Here is a 13,509-nt window from a genome sequence, read left to right as displayed (position 1 = left end):
AATCAAAAAGTTCTAGACGTTATAAACGTTGAGACTCTAGACTCTTGTGACTCTTATCGTCATCTAATATAAGTGTGGTTTGCAGTTCCAGCAATATAAAATAAATGGGCATCCACCGAAAACGTTAGATGATAGACCAAAAGAGAATGGACAGACGGATGAAATTCAGCAACAGAATAAGGTATCATAAAATCGTATTACCAATATAATCTTGATCGAATCCCATAGGCACAAACATTCACAGATACATACGCTTTTCATACTTCGCACCGATCATGGATAAGTGGAAATGTTTAAAATTTCTATGAGAGTCGTAAAATACATTTGTGGAACTTTTTTTCACTTTGCATGCATGTTTAGCATATATACCCTCTTTCCCTCACTTGTTAAAGTTTTACTTGGAAGCTTTAAATTTTTTATATTATCGAGGTCTGTGTAAACCTCTCTAGTTTGAGCGAGAGCCGTGACTCGAGTCCGCGTTATTGGTTGGTATACAATTGATGTACAATTATATTTCTTTCGTAATATCTATTTAAATATTGATGCATTTTATCGTTGAATTATCACTAACGCCGTGATTCTAGAATAGTGTCATCTTATTATTTCATTTAAAACGTTTCTCATATTGCACATGATATTAAAGACCGCATAAGACTTTACATAAAATTATCATGAACATTTACGTAAACATGTTTTTGTATTTCTCGACAGTAACACTTAAACAGGTGCACTTTTGTCCCGGATGATATATGAATTATTGACAGATCACTTTTTGTTTGTCATTTCATTGATTCGCTGCATCCATGAGAATGTATCTATCATAGTCGTGCATGATGGTCGTGCAGTCGCGTAGTCGTGTAGTATTAGACGTAGTTTTTGGAAATTTCGCGGCGATGCTGGAGAGGCAATGCGGGCGAGGCATTCTGAATGTAGTGTTGTGATCGGGCAGAATGAGACTGAGCAGGCAGCAAGCCAACCGCAGCAGCAGCAACAATACCATCAACATCAATTGCAACCGCTGCAGCAGCAACAGCAACAGCAACAACAACAATCGGTACAAAAACCAGGTACAGGGAAGTCCGCCGAAGTTGGCAGTAGATTGAGCAATGGAAGTCTCGATCCAGCCGAGCAGGATTCAGCAGTACGAGTAATAGATTTACAAGCCACTCTCGACAAACAGGTATGAATCAGTATTGTACGACGGAACGTATAGAAAAAGTCCAACTGTTAACAGAACTTCAGGTAGCTTTCCATCTCTATTAACAGAAATATTAACAGAACTTCAGGTAGTTTTCTATCTCTGTGTATATGAATATATATAAAGATCATAACTAATTGTTATAATCTTACTTCCGCAATAGAACACTAGTTTTTTTATTTTACACATACACACACACACACACACACGCACGCACGCACGCACGCACGCACGCACACGCTACGCGCGCACGCATGCACGCATGCATATACGTATCCATAAAGAAATACAGATAGTCCAGTCGGCACGTCGTTAAAAATGACAAATAAATCGATTAATTAGGACAAAGCTGCAAAAAATTTTAATCTCTTTATTTGGGTGTCAGTAATGACATACTAAGTTTTCGACCTCCCCCGTGGTGTGCTTCGGCCGCCATCTTGGAAGAAAAGAGTGAAAAATCGGTTTTTTGCAAATATCTCGGTTTCCATTAGACTTAGGCTAAAATAGTTTAATGCAATATTGTAGGGAATTAAATTCTCTATAAGAAAGGAAGTATAGGTTTTTTTCCTACGACCAATAGTTTTGGCGCTAAAGCCGGGAGGAGTAGGATACTTTTTGTAACAAACGGTTTTAGCGACTCTATCTCGCCGTATCTCATTTCTCAGGTAATTGGCATTGTTATTGTGCTAGTGAACCGTTGTCGTTTCACACATCTGGCTTTGTATTATTTACTCGACAATGCTATAAACACTCCTTGTTAAAAGCTAGGGGGGAGCATCCAAGATTTTAAATAAATTAAAAGATATAGTTATGACGATTATGTTTCTGCGAGCGTACTTTTCAATGAATCTATGATAGTTATCATGCCCCAAGAAAAATTTATATCGAATGAAAAAAATAAGGATAGACTTATCTCAATGTTGGGTAAAAAACTTTAAACTGCAGGATTTATTATCAAGCAAGCTATTGAAGATGCTGACACTCTTATTGTCAATACTGCGATTGATGCATCGAAGAATTACGATTCCGTAGTAATAGTTGGCAAAGATATTGATCTTTTAGTGTTACTGACAGCCTTAGCATCATCTAAATCTAACATCTATTTCATAAAACCGAGCAAGGAAAATACAGAGCAGAAGATTTATTCATCTACTTCCTTCCAATCCTGATATTGCTGAGCATATTCTGTTTCTTTAAGCATTTACTGGTTGTGATACCACTTCAACATTTTTCAGGCAAGGTAAAATAAAATTTATTAAACTGTTCTAAAAAGATGAAAATTTGCAGAATATTTCAAAAATTTTTGGAGATCCGGATGCTCATCCAGATTTCATTGACATAGCAGGACAAAAATGTATTCTCGCTTTATACGGAGCAAAAAGCAATAGTTTTCTGGATGAGTTTCGATTTTCATGCTTTGCCAAATCTACGTCGAAAGTAATGTTCAACATTGCTTCTATACCACCTACTAAAGCAGCTGCAAGGGGAAATGCTCTTCTTGACGATAGAACTCCAGGATATCTCTGCCAAAGGTGAGGCTTGAGCTTTCAACCCTTAATCCTTGGAGTCAAACTCTGCGAATGGCTTCTCCCGCACGGCTTCCTGCAGTTCCGCTATTCTTACCTTGGAAGAACGGAACGAAGGCAAAGGGGTGGAGAGAGAAAGCTCCGTTGAGCTGGTCTCCTGCGACTGGCCGTCCGACTGCAACCGTTTGCTCTTGCAAGACTTCCGAGGACGCGCCCCAGCGACGACAGGTAAAATCTTGCACTCTGGCGTCGCATCGGCATCCACGTCGGCCTTCTGCATCGCGTCGAGATCGATAATCTCGACTCAGCAGTGGCGCGGAGTTAAAAAAAAATCCTCAAGATCAGGGCTGGAAATATATAAAAAATGGTTTATTTCCAGTTCCTTCAATGAAGGAAACCGCTCCGCAGGATATTCTGAAGAGGATCTTCTGCAAATGCACAAAAGGCTGCAAAGCGAATTGCTGTTGCAGAAAAGCTAGATTGCGATGCTCTGTGACTTGTTTCAACTGTCGAAGTCAAGCATGCACAAACATCGACATTATAATAGATCACTGTGACGATGAAGAAATCGACGTAACTGTTCAATATTTTGAGGAAACATTGACCGATCCTGACAATGAGATTGATTCGAAAAACGAGGAAGAACTAGAAGAAGCAGAAAAGGAAGATAATATTGAGGAAAAGGAAGATGCTGCGGAATATGACATTTGAAAACCCTCTACATCAAAAAGACCAAGATTAGAATAATTAATTTTTTTATAACGGTTTTTTTTATTTGCGCACCACGTTCCGTGCCTGACTCGCATTCGCCGTTTTAAATCGTTGACACTTTTGTTGACGAGTTCAATTATATTATTGAATAGTTAAGACAACCCTGGCAAAAAAACTCTCATAATCTTAATAATAAACTGAGTGGATTAGGCCTACAGGGGACACCACATAAAAAAAAACGCGCCACTAACTATGTCTGTGAAGTTGGCCCCCCTTTTTCAAAATTCGGAAAATTTTATTAGAGTTCTGGATTCCCCAGAAAGAGTTCTAGAGTTCTCTGTAGTTTTTAAAAAGAGTTCCGTCATTTAAAGTGGTGAAAACACCATTTTAAAAATGGGGGGGCTAACTTCACGGTGCCCCCCATTTAAAAAAAAATGAATTTTTTTGTAGTTCCCGATAGATTTCGATGAGTTCTAGAGTTCCCTATAGGTTTTAAAAAAAGTTCCGTTCAAATAAGCTCAAAAATCGATGTCAAAGTTGAACAAAAAATTTCCACTTTTTTTTAAATCATTTTTTTATGGTAGATTCAGAAAGATTTCGACGAGATCTAGAGTTCCCTATAGGTTTTAAAACGCTCCGACCAATATTTCAAAAGTTACAGCCCCTCAAAGTACCGCAATTCGAAAATATTCTAAGTCCCGTAGGGTAATTTTTTTTTTTTTTAAATCGGCAGTTCTCGCTGGAGTTCTGGTGGCCCCCCGAAGAGTTCTATCGAAAACTATTAGGGTCCGAAACGATCTGACCCATATTTCAAAAGTTACAGCCCTCCAAAGTGCGCAACTCGAAAATTTTCTAAGTCCCGAAGGGTAATTTTTTTTTTTTAAATCGGCAGTTCTCGCTGGAGTTCTGTTGGCCCCCCAAAGAGTTCTATCGAAAACTATTAAGGTCCGAAACGATCCGACCAATATTTCAAAAGTTACAGCCCTTCAAAATGCGCACCCTATAATTAAAAAATTTTTTTTCCGGAGTTTTCGCGAGAGTTCTGTTGGCCCCCCAAAGAGTTCTATCGAAAATTATTAGGGTCTGAAACGATCCGACCCATATTTCAAAAGTTACAGCCCTCCAAAGTGCGCAACTCGAAAATTTTAGAAGTCCCGAAGGGTAATTTCTTTTTTTTTGAAATCGGCATTTCTCGCTGGAGTTCTGTTGGCCCCCCAAAGAGTTCTATCGAAAACTATTAAGGTCCGAAACGATCCGACCAATATTTCAAAAGTTACAGCCCTCCAAAGTGCGCAACTCGAAAATTTTCTAAGTCCCGAAGGGTAATTTTTTTTTTTTTGAAATCGGCAGTTTTTTCTGGAGTTCTGGTGGCCCCCCGAAGAGTTCTATCGAAAACTATTAAGGTCCGAAACGATCCGACCAATATTTCAAAAGTTACAGCCCTTCAAAATGCGCACCCTATAATTAAAAATTTTTTTTTCGGAGTTCTCGCGAGAGTTCTGTTGGCCCCCCAAAGAGTTCTATCGAAAACTATTAGGGTCCGAAACGATCCGACCCATATTTCAAAAGTTACAGCCCTTCAAAGTGCGCAACTCGAAAATTTTCTAAGTCCCAAAGGGTAATTTTTTTTTTTTGAAATCGGCAGTTCTCGCTGGAGTTCTAGTGGCCCCCCGAAGAGTTCTATCGAAAACTATTAGTGTCCGAAACGATCCGACCAATATTTCAAAAGTTACAGCCCTTCAAAGTGCGCAAAAATTACCCCTTGGGACTTAGAAAATTTTCGAGGTGCGCACTTTGAAGGGCTGTAACTTTTGAAATATGGGTCGGATCGTTTCGGACCTTAATAGTTTTCGATAGAACTCTTCGGGGGACCACCAAAACTCCAGCGAAAACAGCCGATTATAAAAAAAAAATTACCCTTCGGGACTTAGAAAATTTTCGAGTTGCGCACTTTGAAGGGCTGTAACTTTTGAAATATGGGTTGGATCGTTTCGGACCCTAATAGTTTTCGATAGAACTCTTTGGGGGGCCAACAGAACTCTCGCGAGAACTCCGGAATTTTTTTTTTAATTTTAGGGTGCTCACTTTGAGGGGTTGTAACTTTTGAAATATTGGTCGGAGCGTTTTAAAACCTATAGGGAACTCTAGATCTCGTCGATATCTTTCTGAATCTACCATAAAAAATTGATTTAAAAAAAAAAAGGAAATTTTTGTTCAACTTTGACATCGATTTTTGAGCTTATTTGAACGGAACTCTTTTTAAAACCTATAGGGAACTCTAGAACTCATCGAAATCTATCCGGAACTACAAAAAAAATTCATTTTTTTTAAATGGGGGGCGCCGTGAAGTTAGCCCCACCATTTTTAAAATGGTGTTTTCACCACTTTAAATGACGGAACTCTTTTTAAAAACTACAGAGAACTCTAGAACTCTTTCTGGGGAATCCAGAACTCTAATAAAATTTTCCGAATTTTGAAAAAAGGGGGCCAACTTCACAGACATCCACTAACTCTACCGCAAGGTGGTAAGGAAACGAGTTCAAAAGTATACTACAGCTTCTGAGAAGTGAGATACGGCGAGATAAAGTCGCTGAAACCGTTTGTTACAAAAAGTATCCTACTTTTCCCGGCTCTAGCGTCAAAACTATTGGTCGTAGGAAAAAAACACATACTTCCTTTTTTGTAAAGAATTTAATTCCCTACAATATTGCATTAAACTATTTTAGCTTAAGTCTAATGGAAACCGAGATATTCGCGAAAAGCCGATTTTTCACCCCTTTCTTCCAAGATGGCGGCCGAAGCACACCACGGGGGAGATCAAAAACTTAGTATGTCATTACTGACACCCAAACAATGCGATTAAAATTTTTTGCAGTTTTGTCCTAATTAGTCGATTTTCAAATGTACTTGCCGACTGGACTAAGAGAGAGAAAGAGGGAGAAGTAAAGAAACAAAATGCGAGTCAAAGAAAATCATTAGAAATTACTATCTGAATCAATTGGTAATTGTTTAGAATTGGCTTTTCCCGATTTTGATATTTTTTTACTCTTAACAAAAAGCTTTGTTGTAATTCTGACAACGATAGGGTAACTCCGGTATATACGCTGCACCTAAGGACAAGTTAATTTATCAAGAATTATTTACTATGTTTAAGGCAAATAAGTTATACCAATAAAAACTTTATATATTGTCTACTACTATAAAAAAATTAAAAATATGAAATATTTATTCATTGTATTTAACAAAAAAAACTTTCAGAAATTCTAGCGTTTTTGTCATATATCCCATACGGGTGGGATATATGACATTTATGGGGGTGGAATATATACGCCTTATATATATGTATATATAAAATTACAAATAATATTTATAAATAAGGCAATAAAATGTTATAAGAAGTTATAAAATGTGTGTTAAAAGTTTATTAAGATGTAAGAATAATAAACAAATTATAAAACTGAAAAATTTTTAATATTTTGCTCACAAAGTTCCTCTTATGAGGAAGCTTGTATTTTATTCGATGCATAATTATTAGTATTTATATTAGTTTGGCTTCCTTATAGAATAAGGTTTATGAGCGAAATATATAAAATAGGAGCAATGGTAGCGATCTGTAGTGATAAAGAACCAATGTGCAAGTTTCTAATTCGCACACTTTTTTTAATTTTAAATTTAATCTTTTTATGAATTGAGAGATAGAGGATCAGCTTATATATAGTAGCACAAGTGGGGTTTTACAATCGACACAATGTCAAATCGATGTTGACTTTGGGAGTTCAGGCTACACGGTCTATATATGGACTTCGCATATGGACCTTTAATCGCGTATAAAGTTGAGTCTAACCAACCAAATCCTAAATAAGTATATATGAAATAGGGGTAGAAAAGACCGAAGAAGGTAATAGAATTAGAAATAGGCCGATATCTCCAAATTTGCAGAAGTTAGAGCAGCCACGGACATTTCTCAAAAAATTCAAAATTTTATAAAGAAAGAACCCCTTTACCGATCACCGCCAAATTTAATATCAACTTTCCTTTAATAATACTCTACATTAAAAAAAAATTGAGCTCGATATCTCAAAATTTGCGGAAGTTAGAGCAACCACAACATCAAATCTGCACATACACACATACACACATACGGACATTTTTTTTAATGCAATATTTCGACGTTTTAGAACACTCTGAACATATTAGCATCAAAAACTCAAAAAACAATCTTTTCTTTAGTTTTTTTTACCCCTATTTCATATATAATTCTTTTAAATTTCATTGATTAAACCCAACTTTATATATATATATATATACGCAATCAAAGATTCATATACGAAATTTACGAAAACAAAGCTTCCTTTATGAGGAAGCAAAAAATAGAAGAGCGATAGATGCATTAAAGATTATTGTTATACGATCAAAAAAAAAAGAAGGAAAAAGAACACATAGGAGATTTCGAGTTTTACAAAATGTCTGTACTATGGCATAAATTCCGCATGCTAAAAATGCCGTATATCCTAATAAACAAGAGAGATATACAAGATATCAAGCTAAATAAAAAATACAAGAGCTATGCACTTGTATTTTGCTGTATTCCATCATTTACTATCCCTCTACACTTATGTATCATGAAATAACCATTTGGCGTAAATCCTCGCGCGGCGTAAATACCGGAGTTACCCGAATAAAAATTAGGAGAGATCGCAGAATATGTAATCTACTTTTTTTTATCAACACAAACAGGTATTAATTGATTGCATGTGTTTAACTTCATACTTGAAACTTTATTTGCATATTGAAGTAAGTGCTTGGGCGGGGAGGGATGGAATCCATCCCCCACCCACGCATATGTTGTTTGGGTGTATAAGCAAACGAGCAGGAGATGGAATGGGGTGGACCTCACTTCACGTGAAAAGTTGGAAATCCATATGGAACCATACAATGATAAACCTTGTTCTGTCCTGTAAGCAGGGGGTGGAGTAGTGTGAACCTCACCTCGCGTGGAAAGTTGGAAATCCATGTGAAATCATTTTGTGTTAAAATAATTACTGTATTTTTAAGTAAAAGAAAATTTGAATTCCAATAAGAAATAATAAATAATAATGAGAAGTCCTATAATAGGTCAACATACAAACTTTCATTATTCTTATATACACAGTGTTCAAAAATTACGTACATTTTATTTAAATTCTTTTATTAATAACTTTTTAATAAACAACGAGCAACGGCTAAAATCTTTTGAAGGTTACTTATAAGGGAACGGTTGGAAGTGTCGCTACCCGATTTGGATGCGCTTTGGATATGTTGCTGAACATCAAAAAATATTAGACACGTATTTTTTTGCGGCGTATCTCGACAAAAATAATAGGTGGGTGTGGGGTTAAATTAAAAAATTTGACATATTTGAAAAATGTGATTACGCTATTGTAAAGAGCACGAAAAACCATGAATCTTTTGTATAAAACTCTTTTTCATACGCCTTATATATTTTCGAAGATATTTCGAAGAAATTATAATTTTTAGCGAATATCTTCGAAAATATAAGGCGTATGAAAAAGAGTTTTATACAAAAAGTTTATGGTTTTTTGTGCTCTTTACAATAGCGTAATCACATTTTTTAAATATGTCAAATTTTTTAATTTAACCCCACACCCACCTATTATTTTTGTCGAGATACGCCGCAAAAAAATACGTGTCTAATATTTTTTGATGCTCAACAACACATCCAAAGCGCATCCAAATCCGGTAAGGATACTTCCAACCGTTCCCTTGTTAGAAGAGTGACTTTGACAACATATGTCAAGATCAAGATCATTGGAGATGGGTTTATTAATTTAAATAATTACCCAACTTGACAATAACATACACTCTTTTGCAAAGAAAAAAAATTGAAAAATTTTTAAATTCAGAAAAGCTTTAATTCTAAACAATAATCAATAAATTTTTTATCCATCAAATATAAAAAAAATGTTAAGACAAAATTTGCACTATTTAAAAGAGTAACTATGATGATAGAGAAACAAATGTTTTATATCTTTTAAAAAATATATCGACGTTATCGATATTTTTTTTAACAATATATTTTTCTCTAAGTAATTTGTTTCTTCAAGTTATTCCGCATGTAAAGGTATTACAAATTATACAAAATAAACAGCTTACGAAATAATTTATATTTTATTTTTACATATTTCGACACAAAATATGAAATATTTATTTTTCGATGTCTGCTTTAATATTTTTATGTAAAAATTAATAAAATACATGGTTTTTTAAGAAAAATACATAAACACTATGTAATCAGAATAAAATATAAAATATTTTGTAAATTATTTATCTTTTTATAACTGTTATATGCAAAATGACTGGAGGTATCAAAAAACTTCGCCCAATTTAAGCTATCCGGGTTATCAATTATATATAATTTTGTAGATAATAATGGTAGTATTAAAGAAAAAATAGTTTTACATCCTCAAACCCCCGCCGGAAGCAGTCCTGACCTCCTAATGATGTCGTTTTATTCGTTTGATAGCTCATCATCAGAGCTGTTCAAGATGATAACGGGGGAGGGAGAGATGTGGCATGTAAGCGACGGATATACCCGTTATTTTTTTATTTAAAATATATTGATACCTTCTGAGCATAGCAATGACGAATTTGTTATCTTGGACAGCTCTGATGATGAGCCATCGAACAAATAAAATGATATCATTATGAGGTCAGACTGTTTTTGACGGAGGTTTGAAGATCTAAAATTATTTTTTCTTTAATATTATCATTATTATCTACAAAATTATATATGATTGATAGCCCAAAACCTGTGAAAATGGGCAAAGTTCTTTTACAAAACAAGTAAACAAAAATCATAGACTAATTTTATATAAAAAAATATTTATTACAATATCTAAAAAATTCATGGTATAAAAAATTTGTTTCTATTTGCTTTCTTAAGGGGGTATAACACCTTTGAGCATGAACTCTTTTCACGATTTGTTTTAACATATAAGGAATAGAGCAATCGAAAATCGGCTTTAAGGGGTCTTTTTATTATACATTGAAGATGTAAAAAAAATTTTTTTGTATATAAAATACACCCTGTCAAAAGAGGCCGTGTGCGTCACGGGGGTCCAGCTGGTGTATATGATTTCGGCTGACTGGTATGACCTAGAACAGAAATCCAAAAAAGTTCTTAATCTGTGATAGATTGGCTATGGAAGTACGTAGGATTTTTTAACCCTTATGTCAATACTCGGGTACCTGGGTACCCACCTGTGCATATATGGGTAAAATTTTTAATGTTTGCATGAAAATTTCTTTATAACCGCCCGGATCGTCGCTATTTGAACTTTTTACTATCGAAATATGCAATGAACTTTTTGTTTCAATACCCGGAAGTAAAAAAATTATTGTCTTGAAGTTTACCTACTTGATTCTAATACCCAGGGTACTCGGGTACCCACTTTTACAAATATGAGTTTTATTATAATTATTGACTAAATTAATTTATAAATAATTAATATGGTTATAGGAATGGTAAATTAATACAGAACAATTATTTATAAATTAATTTAGTCAATAACTATAATAAAACTCATATTCTTAAAAGTGGGTACCCTGGGTATTAGAATCAAATAGGTAAACTTCAAGACAATAATTTTTTTACTTTTGGGTATTAAAACAAAAAGTTTATTGCATATTTCGATAGTAAAAAGTTCAAATAGCGACGATCCAGGCGGTTATAAAAAAATTTTCATGCAAACATTAAAAATTTTACCCATATATACACAGGTGGGTACCCAGGTACCCGAGTATTGAACAACGTCGCACATTCCGGGTATTGACATAAGGGTTAAATTGGATTGTTAGTTTTTTTTGGAACCAATTTTATACACAATTTTTCAGTGTAAATTTGGAAAAAGTTTGGAAAATATAGCAGCTATTTTGAGTATTGGGAGGCATAAAGAACGGTAATTATGCAGTAATAGGGACCACTCGCCGATGACCTTGACCTTGACATATGTTGTCAAGGTCACTCTCCTGAGTGACCTTCGGAAGGACGCGCTTTAAAAGTATTTAAGTGTTTAAAGCGCGTCAACTAACCTATGTTGGTTAGTGACGCGCTTTAAACACATAGGTTAGTAGACGCGCTTTAAACACTTAAATACTTTTAAAGCGCGTCACTAATCTACAGAGGTTAGTTGACGCACTTTAAACACTTAAATACTTTTAAAGCGCGTCACCAACCCATGTGGCACCTCGTTTTGTGACTATTTCGTTTTGTTTACCTCGTGAACTATTTCGACATATATTAGTCATTTATGCCTTCCAATACTCAAAATAGCTGCTATATTTTCCAAACTTTTTTTTGTTAATAACTTTTTAACGAATAGCGAGCGACGGCTAAAACCTTCTGAAGGTCACTCAGGAGGGTGTCCTTGACAACATATGTCAAGGTCAAAGTAATCCGAGCTGTGTTAGTTATTGTAAAAAATTACCAATATTTTTCGAAAAAATCGATTTTTTAAGGTTGGGTATATTGAAGATCATCTTTTAAAATAAAATTATATAATTTTTATAAATATGATTTTTCTAGTTATTCTGCATATATTAAGGTGGAATTCTAAAAGGTATGTAATGCATGTTGCAAATCTCATAATTTTTAAAAAAAGTAACTATATTTTCTTTACATCAATTAATTTATCTCATTATTCTGTACATAAATCAAGGTTTGGTTATCAAAAAGTGAGTAGTTTATATCTTTACACTTTATATTTTATGTCAAAATATGCCAGAACAAAGTATAAAATATCTCATAAACTTTTGATTTTTCAATAATTCTACTTTAATGTTTTTATATGCAGAATAATCAGAATTAAGAATTATATATTATGTAAAAAATTATATAGTTCCATTAAAAAAATGGCGATTATCTTCTGACCTTAGAAAATCGATTTTTTTCAAACATTGATTTTACTTTTATTTGTTTACCTCCAAACCACACTTTTATTTAACAAGGGGACAATCAACTCTTGACCCTTTGAATTTTACTAAATTTTTAATATGTTATCTACATCCCATTTACTAATGCAAAGTACAGCAATTCTGTCAAATGCGCAATAGTTTATGAAATATTAATGTTTAAAATCTTTCATGTGCTTAATTGATTTAAAATTCTGCAAAATAAAATTTTAATAAAATTTATTTATATATTATAATTATGTGTGTGTGTATTAATTGTATTATAAATAAGAAAAATAGGATTATAATGACATTACAAAAGAAGTACATCACAATTAACAAAATATATAATTACATAACAATTAATTTTCGGTATCGGAACTTTCAGTTTGTTCATTATCAATAATATGGTCACAATGTGTACACGAATGATATCTATTAGAGAAACATTTAAAACACTACTATAATTTGTACCAAGTGTGTTTTATGAATGAAATTTCTTTGCATGTGAGCCTGGTTTATTTTTCATTAATATAAAAAAATTTTAACATTTAATATTTTATAACTATTGCACATTGGACAGAGTTACTGTACTTTGTATTAGTGAATTGAGTGTAACTGTAACATATTGAAATTTTAGCAAAATTCAAGGGGTCAAGGGTTAGTTGACCCTTGTAAAACATTTTTGCCTGCCGGGTTCAGTTTTTGAGATATTCGGCAGGATACCTCAATTTGTTTATATATTATTTATATATAAAATACAACACTCTGTGCGTGTGTCTGTGCGTGGGTGTGTATTTGTATGTAATTATAAATATATGTATACAGGGTATCTCTGAACTCAGTGCCAAAACTGGTACAGCGGCTTTAGTGCATGAAAACGAGTCGAAAATGTTTAATGAACATATTTTTGAATCCGTACAGTTTCAGAGTTATAGCGTTATAGAGCATTAAAGTTGCTCTCGTAATAAAACATAAATTGAAGTAAATGTTGTTTAATGTTCTTTATTCTGTTTAAAGCTTTACAAAAGGTGCTCAAAAATTTCTTCGTCAATTTTAACACATTTTCTAGCTAGCATTAATTAATTAATTAATACATTGTTCCAAGCTTTTTAAAAAATATAT

The 13,509-nt window shown here is 33.8% G+C and overlaps 1 protein-coding gene across 17 annotated transcripts in view; it reads left to right on the top strand.

Moving 5' to 3' along the window:
* LOC143904712 (liprin-alpha-1-like) overlaps positions 1-13,509 on the top strand; it is an 83,160-nt gene that overhangs the window by 20,770 nt on the left and 48,881 nt on the right. For 16 of the 17 annotated variants that reach the window (XR_013259027.1, XM_077419630.1, XM_077419621.1 and 13 more), the window contains exons 4-5: positions 86-181; positions 950-1,180. Coding sequence is in view for 16 of the 17 variants with exons in the window: in XM_077419630.1 (XP_077275756.1) it covers positions 86-181; positions 950-1,180 (327 nt within the window). In the remaining variant the exon portion in view is untranslated. The remainder of the gene's footprint in view (positions 1-85; positions 182-949; positions 1,181-13,509) is intronic. The other variant, XM_077419685.1, reaches the window with a different exon arrangement.

Source organism: Temnothorax americanus, unplaced genomic scaffold, assembly GCF_048541705.1.
Source record: "Temnothorax americanus isolate GAGA-0224 unplaced genomic scaffold, ASM4854170v1 Scaffold108, whole genome shotgun sequence".
Taxonomy (NCBI): domain Eukaryota; kingdom Metazoa; phylum Arthropoda; class Insecta; order Hymenoptera; family Formicidae; genus Temnothorax; species Temnothorax americanus.
This window is presented reverse-complemented; position numbering and strand designations above follow the sequence as displayed.